The sequence below is a fragment of the Rhinopithecus bieti genome, unplaced genomic scaffold (genome assembly GCF_001698545.2).
Source record: "Rhinopithecus bieti isolate Rb0 unplaced genomic scaffold, ASM169854v2 scaffold_13029, whole genome shotgun sequence".
Classification (NCBI taxonomy): Eukaryota; Metazoa; Chordata; class Mammalia; order Primates; family Cercopithecidae; genus Rhinopithecus; species Rhinopithecus bieti.
This window is the reverse complement of record NW_016807982.1, coordinates 2906635-2925083: the sequence shown is the minus strand read 5'-3', so window position 1 is coordinate 2925083 and position 18449 is coordinate 2906635. Positions and strand designations below refer to the sequence as shown.

At 42.3% G+C, this 18449-nt stretch overlaps 2 protein-coding genes across 6 annotated transcripts in view; one reads left to right on the top strand and one right to left on the bottom strand.

Moving 5' to 3' along the window:
- The window catches only part of ZMYM4 (zinc finger MYM-type containing 4), a 169714-nt gene extending 161205 nt beyond the window's left edge, over positions 1-8509 (bottom strand). The window contains exon 1 of one of the 5 annotated variants that reach the window (XM_017884539.1): positions 8079-8509. In XM_017884539.1, coding sequence (XP_017740028.1) covers positions 8079-8126 — 48 coding nt within the window. In that variant the 5' untranslated portion in view covers positions 8127-8509. Of the gene's footprint in view, positions 1-7914; positions 8038-8078 lie in introns of those variants that run through there. The other 4 variants (XM_017884540.1, XM_017884541.1, XM_017884542.1 and 1 more) reach the window with 4 other exon arrangements.
- SFPQ (splicing factor proline and glutamine rich) overlaps positions 8125-18449 on the top strand; it is a 99592-nt gene continuing 89267 nt past the window's right edge. Inside the window, 1 exon segment of the mRNA XM_017884423.1 lies at positions 8125-8353. Coding sequence (XP_017739912.1) covers positions 8125-8353 — 229 coding nt within the window.

The following is an 18449-nucleotide window of genomic DNA, read 5'->3' as shown; positions in this document are numbered from 1 at the left end:
AAAAAAAAAAAAAAAAAAAAAAAAAAAGAAATGTGTAGCTCTTAGTTGGATGATTTAAACATATCAAGTGTAAAAAGACAAAGAATAAGAGAAGTCTGAACACAAACTAGATTAAAGAACTCTTTTGTTACGTATAACAGTACTGTGGTTGTGCTTGTTAAAAATTCTTACCTGTTAGAAATACACATGGAAGTATTTATAGATTAAATGATGTGATGTGTGTTATTTCTTTGAAATTATTTCGGCCGGGCGCGGTGGCTCAAGCCTGTAATCCCAGCACTTTGGGAGGCCGAGACGGGCGGATCACGAGATCAGGAGATCAAGACCATCCTGGCTAACACGGTGAAACCCCATCTCTACCAAAAATACAAAAAACTAGCCGGGCGAGGTGGCGGGCACCTGTAGTCCCAGCTACTCAGGAGGCTGAGGCAGGAGAATGGCGTAAACCCGGGAGGCGGAGCTTGCAGTAAGCTGAGATCTGGCCACTGCACTCCAGTCCGGGCGACAGAGCGAGACTCCGCCTCAAAAAAAAAAAAAAAAAAAAAAAAAAAAAAGAAGAAGAAATTATTTCAACTAAGGAAAAGGAAGGAGGAAGGAAAGGAAAGGAGGGAAGAAAGAAGGGAGGGAGGGAGGGACAGAAATGAGTAGTTAGATGAGACGGGAATGGTAAATTAATTTTTTGCTTATAAATGTGTAATATGCATGTCAGTATTAAAATACTTACATTTGTAAGACATATTGGGAAGCATGAAGAAAGAAAAACACATATGATTCTTGACCTCAAAGAACTGATAGTACTGGGTTCTATATGCTGGATAGACCAAAACAAAACAAAAAAAAGGACTATCTTTGGTCAAAGGCAGCTAGCTAAAACTTCTAGGAAGCCAGAAAGATGACATGAATGAAATTAAAATAACAATATAAATATTTCCTAAGAAAGTGGGTATAGGTATGACAAGGTTGGATAAGAACTATTGCTACCCCAAAATTGCTAAATTCCAGAGATAATACCATAAGCAGACTTTGAAAAACCCATGCTCTTACTAATGGCTAAGCCACATAAAAGTGTCTTTTTTTTTAAGTCAAATGATCAAGTATCAGCAATTTTGTTGGGTTGAATACAGTACATTTATACAATACCTGCCCTTCTGCTTTGCTAAAGTAACTACATACAGTTAGCTCATAGTAAAATAATCAGAATTTTTAAGGGAAATATCACTTTTCTTTAAATAGTGGCTGTTCTCCTAATACAGAATTCAAAAACACCTCTTAAGTATCCATAGAAACTGCAATTTTATATTTATCTACTTACACATTCTTTAGTAACAAAACCTTTCTGGCAAGGCACAGTGGCTCATGCCTGTAATCCCAGCACTTTGGGAGGCTGAGGCGGGCGGATCATGAGGTCAGGAGTTCAAGACCAGCCTGAACAACATGGTGAAACCCTGTCTCTACTGAAAATACAAAAATTAGCCAGGCGTGGTGGCGCACGTCTGTAATCCTAGCTACTTGGGAGACTGAGGCAGGAGAATTGCTTGAACCCAGGAGATGGAGGTTGCAGTGAGCTGAGATCACACCACTGCATTCCAATCTGGGCGACAGAGCAAGACTCTGTCTCAAAAAAAAAAAAAAAAAAAAAAGAAAAAAGAAAATCTTTCCATTGTCAAAAAAAGTACGAATATAATCTTTAAAGTAAATCACAGCTTCAAAATATTTAGTGTATATTTTCTAAAAAATAAATATGAGCTGTGAATACGTATTTTAAGATGATCTCAAACAAAAATGTATTTCTTTGGGAACAAGCTAACTTAATGATTCCTGAGAAGTAATTTACATCAACTTTGTTTGAGTGTAATTCAAATTATTCTAACATCCATACATTACAGATAAAGAATTATGTGCTTTATTTTACAAATGAGAATATAAACACTAACCATAACATTTCTGGATAAACAAAAGTGCTAACCTATATGATCAAATAAGACCAGTTCAAATAATAATTGATCCTGATTTAGCCATGATATCTCCAGCAAATCTCTCTGTGCTTTAGTTTCCTAACTTATAAAATGGGACAATAATTGTGGTGGAAAAATATATCACATGTAAAAAACTTAGAAAAATGACTAGCACTTAAAGGTTTATAAATACCAAGTATTATCATTATTCACAGATGTCTCTGCTTATTACAAGATGGGAAGAAGCAGTATGTGAAAACAACTCAGAATCATTCTCAGTATTAGAATGGCCTCTCCTTTTAAAAAAAAAAAAAAAAAAAAACAAAAACACAGTGTCTCTCTTGCTCTGTCACCCAGGCTGGAGTGCAGTGGCACAATCATAGTTCAGTGCAACCTGGAACTCCTAGGCTCAAGCAATCCTCTCACCTCAGCCTCGTGAGTAGCTAAGACTGCAAGCACATGCTACTAAACCTGGGGTAATTGTTTTAATTTATTGTAGAGATGGGGTCTTGCTATGTTGCCCACGATGGTCTCAAACTCCTGGCCTCATGCCACCCTCCTGCCCTGGCCTCCCAAAGTGCTAGGATTACAAGCATGAACTACTGTACCCAGCCACAAGTAGTATTATTTACAGATGCCTCTGTGTGTTACAAGATGGGAAGCAGTGTGAAAACAACGCAGAATCACTGTATTTGAATGGCCTCTTCAAATGGTCTCTAAACAAAGAGTCAATACTTTCTCAAAGCAAATTATTTACATTGCATACATATAAACCGCAAATATTTTAATGATATGTACCGCCATGTTTTAAGTAATACATTTAGCAAAAGACAGAAAAGAGAAAAGTTCATTAAGGAATTAAGAGGGATCAATCTTTTGCAATTATTTTATTATAAAATATTAAAATAACAGAAATTCAAAACAAAACTTCTCCATATCCCATCACATCATGAAGTCAATGCTTTCATTTGTTCGTATTTTCTACTGTCTATATGCATGTTCAATTTTCACACATGTATATTATGTTAATAGATAACATTTTATAGTCTACATTTTCACTTAGCATTATACCATGAACACTTTTTCCACTTTGTGAAATTTTCACCCTTAAACTCTCTTTCCTTTCTCCTCCCTACCCACTGAAGGTAATCAATGGTAATATCCTGACCTGGGTCCTCCACAATTTTCTCTAAGTTCATACATACACAAACATATACAGACACAAATGTGGGGAGGCAAGAAAGGTCGTTTTGTTTTGTTTTTCAGAAAAAATGGCAGCATACTACTTATACATATGCTTTCTCTCTTTTTAAACCATACCAGATATATACATCTCAAATTTAATATACAGAGAATTTTAAGTATGAAAATGAATACAACTTACTAGACCGGGTAACACTCACATTTTTAAAAGTTATTTTGTAAGTAAACTTTGAAAAGACAAGGATTTTACAACAAAATATGGCTGCCAGATTTAGTTAGACCTCGTATTTCATAACATACTTGTTATTATAATAGCCATGCATAAATAATTCAATCATTTATAATAAACCTACCTGAGTCTTTTTTTTTTTTTTTTTTTTTGGATGGAGTCTCGCTCTGTCGCCCAGGCTGGAGTGCAGTGACCGGATCTCAGCTCACTGCAAGCTCCGCCTCCCGGGTTTACGCCATTCTCCTGCCTCAGCCTCCCGAGTAGCTGGGACTACAGACGCCCGCCACCACGCCCAGCTAGTTTTTTGTATTTTTTTTAGTAGAAACGGGGTTTCACCGTGTTAGCCAGGATGGTCTCGATCTCCTGACCTCGTGATCCGCCTGTCTTGGCCTCCCAAAGCGCTGGGATTACAGGCTTGAGCCACCGCGCCCGGCCTAAACCTACCTGAGTCTTAAAAGCTATTTGAGAAAACAAAAATTTTATCACCTAAAAAAATTAAATAATACGCCAACTTTAGAGTGTGTGTGTGTGTGTGTGTGTGTTTATTTGTGTGGGGGTGATGCTTGTTTTAACGCCTTCATGTACAGGCACTAGGATATGAACTTAATTCTCTCTATACCAGAGATGGTAGATGAATATAGTGCTGATCCACCCACACACTCAGCTCCCCCGTGTTCACAAATTGAGAGACTAGCATTCTAGCATATTCTGAATACAATTGTTCCAACTGCCCACAAATATAAAAACAAGACATCAGGCAGGCCTACCTAGAATTTAAGGTTGTTAACCCAATAGTCTTAAAATGCAGTCACCAGTCGGGCGTGGTGGCTCACGCCTGTAATCCCAGCACTTTGGGAGGCCGAGGCAGGCAGATCACGAGGTCAGGAGATCGAGACCATCCTGGCTAACATGGTGAAACCCCGTCTCTACTAAAAATACAAAAACAAAAAATTAGCTGGGCATCAATGGCAGGCGCCTGTAGTCCCAGCTACACTGGAGGCTGAGGCGGGAGAATGGTGTGAACCCAGGAGGCAAAGCTTGCCGTGAGCTGAGATAGCGCCACTGCACTCCAGCCTGGGTGACAGAGCGAGACTCTGTCTCAAAAACAACAATAACAACAAAAATGCAGTCACCTGCCCATCTAACCATAATCCAGAACAATCAGAAGATCCCTAAATCTAGATCCATGGGAGAGAACTTTGGGGAGTAAAGGACAGTATGAAAGATTTACAGAGCCCCTCAAAATTACAAAGCAGAGAACTTGGTACTCAACCCACAGAGTCTCTGCTGTAACAGGTAACCTTTTCTTACAAAAATAAATCAGCAAGTCTTCTGAGTTCCTATTGTGTAGAGGTCACAAGATGTTGAGAAGCAAAAAGCAATGAAATAGATACTATGTTAAAGGAGTTTACAATTTATCAGGAGAGCCAGCATATATTATCCTAAATGACCCTAAGTAACAGAGCACAATGCCTAGCATACAGCTTATGAAATAGCACAGGTGCTTAGCAACTTTTCTGTGACATGATTACAAAGGTCAAAAGCAGTAAGCATTATTAAGTACAATACCATGTCATCAATACAATTTCAGATTGAATAGCCTAAAGTTACTATCTAACTCTATGTGGATAGTTTGTTTCAACTCCCTCAAGTCAGTCAATTTCCAAAGACAGGGTACTGCATAGTCCCCATTAATCAGCTTGGAGTATACATACGGAATCCATGTGTAATTTGGCACACACCAAAAAAAAGTGGAAAAAAGTACTTATATTATTGAAGACAATCATACTGAACATTCTAATGAAATATCAAAAACAAAATGAATTACGAATCAAAAAATATTATTTATGTATTATTTTTACTTTTTCTAGAGAGGTGGTTTCCCTCTGTCACCCAGGCTGGAGTGCAGTGGCAATATCATAGCTCACTGCAACTTCCAACTCCTGGGCTCAAGCAATGCTCCCACCTCAACCTCTGGAATTAATTTGGAACCTTTGGAATTAATTAACCCCATTAATTCCAACAATTAATGAATGTAACATTCCTTCGTGATGAAACTGGCAAAATAATGGTGGAAACCTATACAAGTGCTGCGTATGTTATAGGTCGTTAAAAGTAAAATTAAGTTTTGGGCCGGGCCCGGTAGCTCATACCTGTAATCCCAGCACTTTGGGAAGCCTAGGTGGGCTGATTACCCGAGGTCAGAAGTTCGAGACCAGTCTGGCCAACATGGCGAAATCCCATCTCTACTAAAAATACAAAAATTAGCCAGGCATGGTGGTGCGTGCCTGTAATCCCAGTTATGCGGGAGGCTGAAGTAGAATTAATTGAACCCATGAGGTGGAGGTTGCAATGAGCCGAGATTGCGCCACTGCACTCCAGCCTGGGCGACAGAGCAAGACTCCGTCTCAAAAATAATAATAATAATAAAGTTTTTACTGCTACCAGTGTGGAATCTTTTTTTCTTTTCCAGCATTCCTTTAGCAGAAGATTCACAAGACCAGTAACATCTTTTAAGTGCACTACAAGAGATAGAAAATATTTAAAATCCAGCTGAATTTGTTGTCAAAGTGCACAGATGTTTTCTAGAATATCCTAGAACATCCTAGTACCGAAGGTGAATGACAACATTCCCAGCAACTGGATGCAGAAATCTCTCTGAATTAACATTACATATCTGAAGTAATTTACCCTGTATGTCTTCATTGGTGGCCTATTTGCCATATGCCTTCATCCAAGCACAGTAAGGATCCAGTTCAAAACTGAACACAACTTGAAATTTTTAAAATTTCAAAACCCATGCATTCCATACCCAACATTTATACTTACAAAATTATTTGGACATACCATTATACAGCTTAACTTGTTCTGTGACTAATTATTGCATTAGGTGAATCCAACATTTTGTAAACTTATCAACGGTAAACATTTATTGTTCAAAACACTACAATAAAATGCATTAAAATAACATGACTGATGAACAAAAACAGGGATAGAGGGGTAAATACATGATAAAACAAGTGGAATGCAATTATTTTGGGGAGGGGGGTTTGAGACACTGTCTCACTCTGTCACCTAGGCTAGAGTACAGTAGCCCGATCTCGGCTCCCTGCTACCACCGCCTCCCGGGTTCAAGCAATTCCCCTGCCTCAGTCTCCCGAATAGCTGGGATTTACAGCACCCGCCACCACGCCGGGTTTTTTGTATTTTTAGTAGAGATGGGGTTTCACCATGTTGGCCAGGCTGGTCTCGAAATCCTGGCCTCAAGTGATCCTCCCGCCTCAGCCTCCCAAAGTGCTGGGATTACAGGCGTGAGCCGCCGCGCCTGTCCGGAATGCATCGTTAACCGTACGATCTAGGCGGTTGGCTGTATGGCTGCTCCCTGTAAGTTTTATAATTCTGCCGGATAGTTCAAAATATTTTCCTAAAAAATTGTTGGAAAAAATAATACTTGATACTTCTTTGGTCATTTACAACTGAAGCTTTTAAAAAGAGAAACATAGATTAAACTCCTCTGTGGCATCCCACACAGGCACTACAGTTGGGACAAACCTGGATTCAAATCCTAGCTCAACCTTGCACCTAGTTGTATGATCTAAGTAAATTACTAAGCCCTCAACACCTAAATTTCCTCATCTCCAAATAGGTTCTACGTGGAGTTACTACGAAGTTAAATTCTTCACATAAAGCTCTTAGCTCAGTGCCAGGCACATAGTAAGCACAAAAAGCGTCAGCTGTAGTATCATTATGAGATTAATTTTATGCTAAGTTGAAAGGGCATTCTTCATAAAGTAGTAATTTTTTGCCCTTTTGCTAATTGATCGTTTCTGAAACCATTCCCAAAAGGAAGACTCCTAAAAGGAAACTTATTTCTTATGCTAAGCGGGGAGGAAGTAAAAGAAAAGTGAGGGTTATTGCTCAATCGATAGTACAGTATTGTTCGCCATCGGAAAAAAACCACTGAAAATTAAATAAGAAAAGTTTCCAGACAAACTTTAAAAGGTATTCAAACAACTCCTATGTAGAACTACCTTCACCTCTGCAGGTTGATTGAGTACATCCCTGTTATGACAAAACTTGTCATACTCTTCCACGTCCCTAATTGCGAGTAAGAAGCTAGGTTAGAACATGACATTCATAGTAGCCAAAATCCTTCTCCTAAATCAGGACATGCCAACGATCCCACTTCTTCACAGGTAAGACCACCACCCCTACTTTGGTCTACATAACGGCCATGGGGGGAGGGGAAAGGAGACAGGAAAATGAATTCGCGATGGTGTTACTGAAGAACCCTCCGGTTATTTCTCCTGATACTCCTCCACGACTTATTCCCGCCACCACCACCCCCACCTGACCTCTCCCCAGTTAAACTTCCACACTCTGATGGACTAAAGATGCACTTAAGAATCTGACACCTCCCCTCCCCGGGCCCAGATACCCCACCCCAGTGCTGGGGAAGGTGGGGGGAGGAAGGCAAACAACAGCCCCCTCCCTTCCCCCCCACCCAGCAGCAAATCTTTGTCCCACCTGCCGAGGGACCGCTCGCCAGCGCGCTCCGGACCCCAGGCTGCCTCAGACCTGCCCGCAACCTTGTTCCAACTGGGCCTCGGCGACCCCTACACGAACCTGAGTATGGCCCATTCCCGGCCCCGGGCCGCGCCCCGCCCCCCGCCGCCCGAGTTCTGCCTCACCTCACCTACCCTCTTTCGGTGGCCGGACTCCACCTCTCTCTCCGCCATGTTGGGCCCCGCTCGGAACCGCTGCGGCTCCCCGCGCGGTGGCGGCGGTACCTCTCGGGCCCCCGGCCCCCGCCCACACTGCAGGCACGGCCGCCTCGCGGCAGCTTCCCTGGACCCGGCCGGGCCTTGCGCCGAGAGTGGGGAGGGGGCGGATGCCGCGCGCCGGGCCGCAGCTTCTGAGATCCCACGGGTCCGCGAGTGGGCGGGAGGGCCTGCCCGGGGACGCGGTGGGGGGGGCCGGGACTCGGGGGGTTAATGGCCTCCAAGGGGCCCCGTGAGTAGGATTATTTTCTCTCAGAGAAATTCCTCCGCCTGCGGTTTCTTAAAGGGATCACCAAATCAGCCCCTTGCGCGCGCCCCTGATGCGCAGGCGCACCCTAAGTCCCTCCTTCCTTTCCCACCAAGCCCCCGGTCCTGAGCGTGCGCGGTAAGTGGCCTTGGGTAGGCCAAATCCTGCAAGTCTCTTTGCTGCCAGCAGCTGCTCCCACCACTCAACTATGGCTGCTCCCTTAAAGGGACCATGACGCAGTGATGAAGAAAGAATGAAAGAAATTAGTGGAAAGACAATCTGGAGAATTGGGTGTAATGTCAGTGAGGGGTCCACATCACCATCTTACACCTGACTGCAGTGGTACCATTGAAAAGGGAAAGTCATGGTGAGCTGAAGTTCTCAGTGGACCTCTGAACATGAAGAATCCGAAACCAATGAGGGAACAAGATAGTCATCTCAAGGAAAACCAACTTTCCTCCCTTTCGACCGCCTGTGCTGAAGTACAAGGCATAGAATATCAAGGGCCAACTCCTATAACCTCACCTTAAAATCAAAGCTTTTGCTGATTTTGAAGACTGAACCAACAACTGGAAATAATTTGTTCAATAGTAATTTCTCCTTAGAACATCAAAATGGAGAAGGATAAGGGTCTTAGGGAACCATTTACTCCAGTGCTCCCAATGATAAAGTTGCAGCCTGATCATGGGAAGTAATTCGTCCCAATGTAACTAATGGCTGGTGTGGAGCTGGAATGAAGATTTCAGTCTCAGTCCTCCAGGCTGTCTTCAGGCAAGAGATAAATTTCGTTTAATTTGGTATCCCTAGAAGATTAAAAATTGAAGTTTCATGGTATTTGGAGAATATCACAATTCTCCTGTGAAGATGTAATGATTTGCAGATGATGTGTGTCCTCATTCACCTCTACTGAAGGAGCTTGACAATCTGCCCTAAAGGATAAGCATCTTATTTCTAAGCAGGAAACCAGGAAGTAGATTTGGGTCTATCTTGTTCCAAAACTGGGAACAAGATAGGAACTCTATCTTGTTCCAAAACTGGGAACAAGATAGGAACTATCCTGTTCCTAAGCTGCAAATGGCTGAAGAGAAGGAGGGCTTAATTCTTCTGTTCATTCTAGTTCCCACAAGCTTTGGGTGGAGAAAAAAAATGAAGCTTATAATGATAACTCAGGAACAGTGAGGAGACATATAGTAAGAATTAGAAAGAAGTTGCCTCCTGAAGGCCATCTCCCATGACAAGACATATTCAAGTGGGAATAAGTAGCTCCTGAAGTCACAGGATAATGAGATGTAACTTCTTTTTTATTTATCACTTGGTAGCTATTCTGAAATGGACGTTTTCTAATCTGTAATATTTTGCTGAAGACTATTGGTGAAATTGCTGCAAGTTTCCATACTGGCCTTGCTTATGCCTTTAGCACTGTCTTTAATTTCACTTCTGGGTAGGAGAAAAGAAAGAAGGACAAAGAAATACGTTCATTTCAGCCAGAATTTTAAAAACATGTTCCCTTTAGTTCCATGTCCAGGACAAAAAAGAAAAGAGGAGCCACAAAAAGATAATTCCAGGGAATGTGGCTACATAAAACTTCTAGTGGTTTCCACCTGTTTTGTTGGCAGTGGAATACTCTCTTCTAATAAAATCTGATGGTTTAAAATGTGGAGCTGCTAAGTTGGGAGTGTAAGTGGGGAACCCACTAGTCTGTCCACCCAGCCTCACCCTTGCACTCTCTCTCCTTTCATGCCCCCTCCCATCATTAGAGAAATGTTGACTGTCTCATATCACAGTTTAAACTTACTAGTTTAGTCTAACTCCACATTTTCAAGGTGGAGCCTCTGAGGCTTAGAGAAGATATGATTTTCTTGAGATCACACACATGATAAGTAGCAGTATCAAGACTGAAACAGACATCTTGATCCTCAGGGCTCTGTCCTGCGCCGACTGTTTCTGGTGGTATTAGCAACGTGTTAGGTCTTGAATAATAGGTGGGATTTGTATATTTCAAATAGTATAGAAGTATAACATGAATGTTCAGGGCAATCATCCATATGGAGGAATGAGACAAGAGAAAACCATTTAGTGAGCACTGAAAAGTTAATCATAATTTTATAGAAGGGTTCACAGAGCTTAAGTGACTAGTCCAAGATCATTCAGCACTGAGGCCAAGTCAGAATTCAAAGACTTGTTCTTTCTGACTTATTTGAAATATTGTAAACTAGACATTGCATGGTGGCCTTGTGACCAAATCTGCTCCGCAGAAATGCATTTGATTTGTACTGTGTATAGCCATATGATCTTGGTCAAGGCAGTTGTCCTGTGCCTCACTTTCCTTGTCTGTAAAATGGGACACCAAGAGAATTAAATTAGTTAACATCTCTAAATCTCCTAGAACACTGTTAGTTCCTAATACCGTATGAGTATTATTATTATTATTATTATTTTTTTTTTTTGAGATGGAGTCTCGCTCTGTCATCCGGGCTAGAGTGCAGGGGCTAGAGTGCAGTGGCATGAGCTTAGCTCACTGCAAGCTCCGCCTCCCGGGTTCATGCCATTCTTCTGCCTCAGCCTCCTGAGTAGCTGGGATTACAGGCGCCCACCACCACACTCAGCTAATTTTTTGTATTTTTAGTAGAGATGGGGTTTCACCATGTTTGCCAGGATGGTCTCGATCTCCTGACCTCGTGATCCACCCACCTCAGCCTTCCAAAGTGCTGGGATTACAGGCATGAGCTACCGCACCCGGCCATTATCTTTAAAAAAAAAAAAAAAAAAAAAAAAAGTTATATATCAACATTTTAAATGAGATATTTCACCTTCAAATCCAGTGTTCTGACTTATCTCAAAAAAAAAAAAAAAAACTAGACTATAATGGGGGTAGTATCTTGCAAATATCAAACTGATTTATTTTAACTTTCTTAAGTCATCCTCTATCATAGACTCTTGCTTGAAATGTAGCCTTGAGACTTATTTTCCCAATCAGGAGAGAACAGAATGGAGAGAAAAAGAATTTGCTAAATTTTCTTAGTTCCATTTAATCTATGAAGCTCAGCACATAATAATTTTATAGAGTTCTTACATACTCCACAGGAAATGCCTTCCATCCAAATGTCGTTCCATCCAGGACAGCTAACCCATGAGGCTGTGTATAGGGAAATAAAAGAAAAGTCTGACTCTTTTAATAAAAGTGTAGAGAGAAGAACAAAGAGAGAGGTAAGAGAGGCATAGGTTAAGAGACATGTGCTCCTGTCTTCTCATTCTAGCTCTTCAAAGCAGAAAGGATTCTTACTTTGCTCTGTTTAGGATTCCAAGTAGAGATGACTTGCAGACTATGCCCATACCAACAAGCAGCCAGACACATATGGGAAGTCATGCCCTGGTGTAGTTGGGAAAAGAGAGCAGGCCTGCATTTAGCTCCTTAGAGTGTCTCTCAGCCAGAGGTGAATCCAGGTTTTACAGATCTTGAAGCTTATGTGATGAGGGGAGAGGGAGGGTTTTGTTGTTGTTGTTGTTGTTGTTGTTGTTTGTTTGTTTGTTTTTTAAGAAAAAACAGTTACATACACAAAATTAGGTACAGGTTTTGGGAGGAGCTCGGCAAGTGAGTGATCCTTAGCTCCTGCGATAGAGTATATCCAGAAGTTCCCACATACCCTGTAGAAGAATAAGGAAAGTAGCCAAGAGTGCTGGCTGTCAACTATAGGAGGAAGTAGCTCTGTAAATTACACTGGGTCAGGAACAAAAAGTAGTAACAGCCAGACCTCAGGAAGAGCTGTGGTTTGCCTTCAGGCTCTGAGCAAACTTAGTGAGGCCAGGCTACAAAACATTCCACTCTCTTACCAGCAGGCTGTAGAGCATCCTGAGAGGTCAGGGACTCCAAATAGATCCAAGGTCTCAGGCTTCCCGAACGTCATGATGCCTCATACATGCAGACACTATTTTAGAGACTCACTCAGAGGGAGAGGGCAGCCACAGGAAAGATTCAGTGTTTCTTTCCAAAAGAAATTATTAACTAACAGAATTCTAACCATTAGATTCAAATATGTTTTAAACTACATTGGATATTTAGGTAGATCCATTCAGAAAATGTTAGGAAGAAAGTAAAGCAAGTGGGATAAAAAATAACTATAGTGGGGCTACTTTAGATATGTTAGTCAGCGAATATTTTCCAAGGAGGTGACTTTGTTTTTCTTTTTCTTTTCTTTTGGAAACAGGGTTTTGGTTGGGCGCAGTGGCTCACACCTGTAATCCCAGCACTTTGGGAGGCTGAGGCAGGTGGATCACTTGAGGTCAGGAGTTCCAGACCAGCCTGGCCAACATGGTGTCTCTACTAATTTGTGTCTCTACTAAAAATACACAAATTAGCCGGGCATGGTGGCGCACGCCTGTAATCCCAACTGCTCGGGAGGCTGATGCAGGAGAATTGTTTGAACCCAGGAGGCAGAGGTTGTAGTGAGCCAAGATCGCGCCACTGCACTCCAGCCTGGGAGACAAAGTAAGACTCTGTCTCAAAAAAAAAAAAAGACAAGATCTTGCTCTGTCATCCAGGCTGAAGTACAGTGTCACCTTCATAGCTCACTGCAGCCTCAAACTCCTGGGCTAAAGTGATTCTTCCACCTCAGCCTCCCAAAGTGCTAAGATTATAGCTGTGAGCTGTCACACCTGGCTAGGAGGTGACATTTGAGCTGAAACTTAAATCATGACCTCATGACTGAGAGCCATCTGTGCAAATGTCTGGGTCAGAGCATTCCAGTCAAAGGGAGCAGCAAGTGTAAAACCCCTTGGCAGGAACAAACCTGAAGTGTTCAAGAAAAGCAAGGTGCCAATGTTACTAGAACCAAGTGAGAGAGGGGCAGAAGATGAAGTCAGAGAAGCAGACAAAGACAAATTATGAAGATCCTTGGGGGCCATGGTAAGGATTTGTAATTTTCTGTGTATGATGGAAAGCCATTGAAATCTTAAAAAAAAAAAAAAAAAAAAAATGATATGAACCCTCTGGATACCATGTGCATTACAGAATAAGCCATAAAGGAGCAAGGGTGGATTTAAGTTAAGAGGCTTTGTGGCAGTCCAGGTAAGAGATAACAATGACTTAGCCTAGGGCATTGGCATTGGAGATAGTAAAAATTAGTCAGATTCAGGATATATATATTTTGGAGGTAGGCCAGGCACGGTGGCTCATACCTGTGATCCCAGCACTTTGGGAGGCCGAGGCGGGCGGATCACAAGTTCAGGAGATCGAGACCATCCTGTCTGACACTGTGAAACCCCATCTCTACTAAAAATACACAAAATTAGCCAGGTGTGGTGGCGGGCACCTGTAGTCCCAGCTACTCTGGAGGCTGAGGCAGGAGAATGGCGTGAACCCAGGAGGTGGAGCTTGCAGTGAGCCAAGATTGCGCCACTGCACTCCAGCCTGGGTGACAGAGTGAGACTCCATCTCAAATAATAATAATATTTTGGAAGTGTAGCCAATAGGATTGCTGCTAATGAATTGGGTGCTGGGAGTGAAAGAAAAGGTGATTTAGGGATGATTGTTAGCTTTTTAGCCTAAGTTGATAGGATAATGCTGTTGCCCATTATTTGAAATGGAGAAGAAAAGAGCAGATGTGAGAGAGTGGGCAGAGAAGGAAGGAAGATGTCTTGGACATGATACATTTTAGATGCCTCTAGACATCCAAGTGGAAATGTCAAATAGCAGTTAGATATTCAAGTCTGAAGCTTAAGAGAGATAACAGGGCTAGAGATAGAACTATGGGAGTCGTCGGTATAAGCCATAGACTTGATAGTGTTACCGAGAGCACGTATATTGAAATGAGCCCTGAGGCACCCCAACACTTATGACTCAGGAAGAGAAAGAGGATCAGCGAAGTAGGAAAGTCAGGAGAATGTGTGGTCTCAGTAACCAAATAAAGAGTGTTTCGGGAGAGGCTCAATTACTAATTTTTCAGATGTCACTGAGAGGACAAGTAAGATGAGGCCCAAGAATTGATGATAAGATTGAAAGATCTTTAGTGATCTGGACTAGAATCATTTCAGTGGATTTGTTTAAACATAAGCATGATTGGAGTGGTCTGAGGAGAGAACAGGAGAAGAAGACATAGAAACAGTGAATATGAACAATTCTTTCAAGAAGTTTCACTTTGAAAAAGATTAGAGAGGCCGGGCGCGGTGGCTCAAGCCTGTAATCCCAGCACTTTGGGAGGCCGAGACGGGCGGATCACAAGGTCAGGAGATCGAGACCATCCTGGCTAACACGGTGAAACCCCGTCTCTACTAAAATACAAAAAACTAGCCGGGCGAGGTGGCGGCGCCTGTAGTCCCAGCTACTCGGGAGGCTGAGGCAGGAGAATGGCGTGAGCCCGGGAGGCGGAGCTTGCAGTGAGCTGAGATCTGGCCACTGCACTCCAGCCTGGGTGACAGAGTGAGACTCTGTCTCAAAAAAAAAAAAAAAAAGATTAGAGAAATAAGGTGTTATTGGAGAGGAATGTGGCCAGGAAATCTTTTTTTAAAAGATGGGAATCACTAACGCACATTAAAAATAGTAAACCATGACCAAATATATTGGAAAGGTCTAATAAATGACATGGGCCAGGCGCAGTGGCTCACACCTGTAATCCCAGCACTTTGGGAAGCCAAGGCGGGTGGATCACCTGAGGTCAGGAGTTCAAGACCAGCCTGGCCTACATGGTGAAACCCCGTCTCTACTAAAAATACAAAAATTAGTTGGACATGGTGGTGGGCGCCTGTAATCCCAGCTACTTGAACTCAGGAGGCTGAGGCAGGAGAATCACTTGAACCTGGGTGGCGGAGGTTTCAGTGAACTGAGATTGTGCCATTGCACCCCAGCCAGAGCGACAAGAGCAAAACTCCATCTCAAAAATAAATAAATAAATAAAGGACATGGCCTCCAAAACGTCTCCCTCCAAGCTGAGACAAACCATGGAGATGAGGCTAAAACAGTAGAGAAAAGCCAGGAAGTAGATAACTGGGCAGGTCAAAAAGAAATCAAGCATCCTGGGGTAAATCCAACTCTAGCAGTCAGTGTTCCATCTAGTATTTAGTCCCTGGGACATACATTCTTTAGAATTAGCATAATTATTTTTTTTTCTGCAAAGGAAGCTAAATATCAATTCGTTGATTGATTATGTATTTATTTATATTAGAGACAGGGTCTTGTTCTGTTGCTCAGGCCGGAGTATGGTGGTGTGATCATGGCTCACTATAGCCTCAAACTCTTGGGCTAAAGGGATCCTCCCACCTGAGCATCCTAAGTAGCTAGGACTACAGGCATGTGCCACCACTCCAAGCTAATTTTTAAAATATTTTTTAGAGATGGGGGTCTCTCTATGTTATCCCGGCTGGTCTTCAACTCCTGGCCTCAAGCAGTCATCCCACCTTTATCTCCCAAAGTGCTGGGCATGAGCCACTGCACCCAGCCAGTAAGTATCAGTGTACTTCTATAAACCTTGTTCTTCAAGTTCTACTGGATGAGATACAATTCAGTACTAACCAGAATATATTAAAGATGAGCACATTGAAGCTGGGCGTGGCAGCATGCACTTGTAGTCCCAGCTTCTTGGGAGGCTGAAGTGAACTATGATTGTTCCTGTGGATAGCCAGTGCACTCCAGTCTCCTGGGCAAATAGTGAGACTCTGTCCAGAAAAAAGAAGAAGGAGAAGAAGAAGAAAGAAGGAGAAGAGGAAGAAGAGGAGGAAGGAGGGAGAAGGAGGAGGAGAGGAGGAGGAGGAGGAGAGGAGGAGGAGGAGGAGAGGAGGAGGAGAAAAGAAGAAGAAGGAGAAGGAGGAGAAGAAGGAGCAGAAAGAGAGAGAAAGAAAGAAAGAGAAAGAAAGAGAAAAGAAGATGAAAGATGAGCACAGTTAATGCTGGTGAGTTAGATATTTTGCATGACAGAATGAAAAGGTAAAGAATGTAGTCTGGCAAGTAACAGTATTGTAACCTACCTGAATAATCATGAGAAGTTTTCAGCTCCTAAAATGATGCCAATAATAACAGCAATATTGCTTTCAGTAATGCAGAAATTATTTTCAAAAGAAAATTTTTTAAAATTTTATATTAAAAATCATTTCCCCTGGCTGGGTGCAGTGGCTCATGCCTGTAATCCCAGCACTTTGGGAGGCCGAGGCAGGCGGATCGCCTGAGGTCAGGCGTTTGAGACCAGCCTGACCAATATGATGAAACCCTGTCTCTACTAAAAATACAAAAATTAGCTGGGCATGGTGGCATGTGCCTGTGGTTCCAGTTACTCAGGAGGCTGAGACAGGAGAATCTCTTGAATCTGGGAGGCAGATGTTGCAGTGAGCCGAGATCACACCATTGCACTCCAGCCTGGGCAGCAAGAGCAAAACTCCATCTCAAAAAAAAAAAAAAAAAAAAAATCACTCCCCTCCACAAAGAAAGAAAAACAGAATATGCACCTTTTCATTTTATCTATTTATTTTTTGAGAGAGAGAGAGATCAAGTCTTGCTGTGTCGCCTGGCTGGAGTGCAGTGGCACGATCTTAGCTCACTGCAACCTCCGCCTCCCAGGTTCAAGCAATTCTCCTGCCTCAGCTTTCTAAGCAGCTGGGACTACAGGTGCACACCACCACGCCCAGCACATTTTGTATTTTTTTTTTTAGTGGAGCCGGGGTTTCACTATATGTTGGCCAGGCTGGTATTGAACTCCTGACCTCAGGTGATCCACCCACCTCAGCTTCCCAAAGTGCTGGGATTACAGGCCTGAGCCAGCAGGCAGACCCAGAATATGTACTTTAAGACTCTAGAAAGATACGAAAAAAACAGTAGTTACATGTTTGTAACTTCTGCTACATAGGTGGTAGTACTTACATATGTCATAGTAGTAGTTACATATGTAACTTCTAGTACATAAGTAGTAGTTACATATGTAACTTCTAGTATGTTAGTAGTAGTTACATATGTAACTACTGCTACTAGGTAAGTAGTAGTTACATATGTAACTTCTACTACAAATTTGTAACTTCCAAGATAAAGGAAGATTGTGGGGAATAACATTCCTTCTATACCTTTTCAGTTTTTGAACTATGCAAATATATTACTTATTTTTTAAATCAAATAACTTTTAAACTAGTTCTGTCAGAATTCTGATTAAAATAGTAAAGAGCTGAAATAAATTAAAAAAATAATGTTATCATCAACAAAACATCCAGCATACATCAAACAACAGGATGGGAACAAATGTTATTTATCATGCTTTCTGTATGAACAGCAATTTATTGCTTTCAAGGTATTTTCACACACATTTTCATCTTGCCTGTTAGAGAACATTTTATCCACATTATTTTACAGGAGAGGACACAGACTCTCAGAGGTTAAGTGACCATAGGTTGTCACCAAGGCCACAGAGCTAATAAGAGGAGGAACCTGATACATGTTTAGGCTGTCTGACTCCAAGTTTAGACAATTTCAGGACAAAGGTTACAAATGCAAATACCCCAGAAGCAAGGTTACAAATGCAAATGCTTATAGCAGCTAGTATGCAGCATAAATGAGTAAAAAAAACCCAAGTGGAATAGCAGAAAGCTCATGCCCTTTCTGCCGGGGCAGCCACTACTCATTCCAGGATATTCTTCCCAAGAGGGAATGCCAGCCCATCCTTGCCAGATCTTCACATTGCTAACTCAGAAATTGCACTGTACTTGAAATTTCCCGCCGGGCACAGTGTCTCATGCCTGTAATCCCAGCACTTTGGGAGGCTGAGGCGGGCGGATCACGAGGTCAGGAGATCGGGACCATCCTGGCTAACATGGTGAAACTCTGTCTCTACTAAAAATACAAAAAATTAGCCTAGCGTGATGGTAGGCGCCTGTAGTCTCAGCTACTCGGCAGGCTGAGGCAGGAGAATGGCGTGAACCCAGGAGGCGGAGCTTGCAGTGAGCCGAGATGGCTCCACAGCACTCCAGCCTGGGCGACAGAGCGAGACTCCGCCTCAAACAAACAAACAAAAACAAAAAAAGAAATGTCCCAATTTATTGTACTTTTTTTTTTTTTTTTTTTTTTT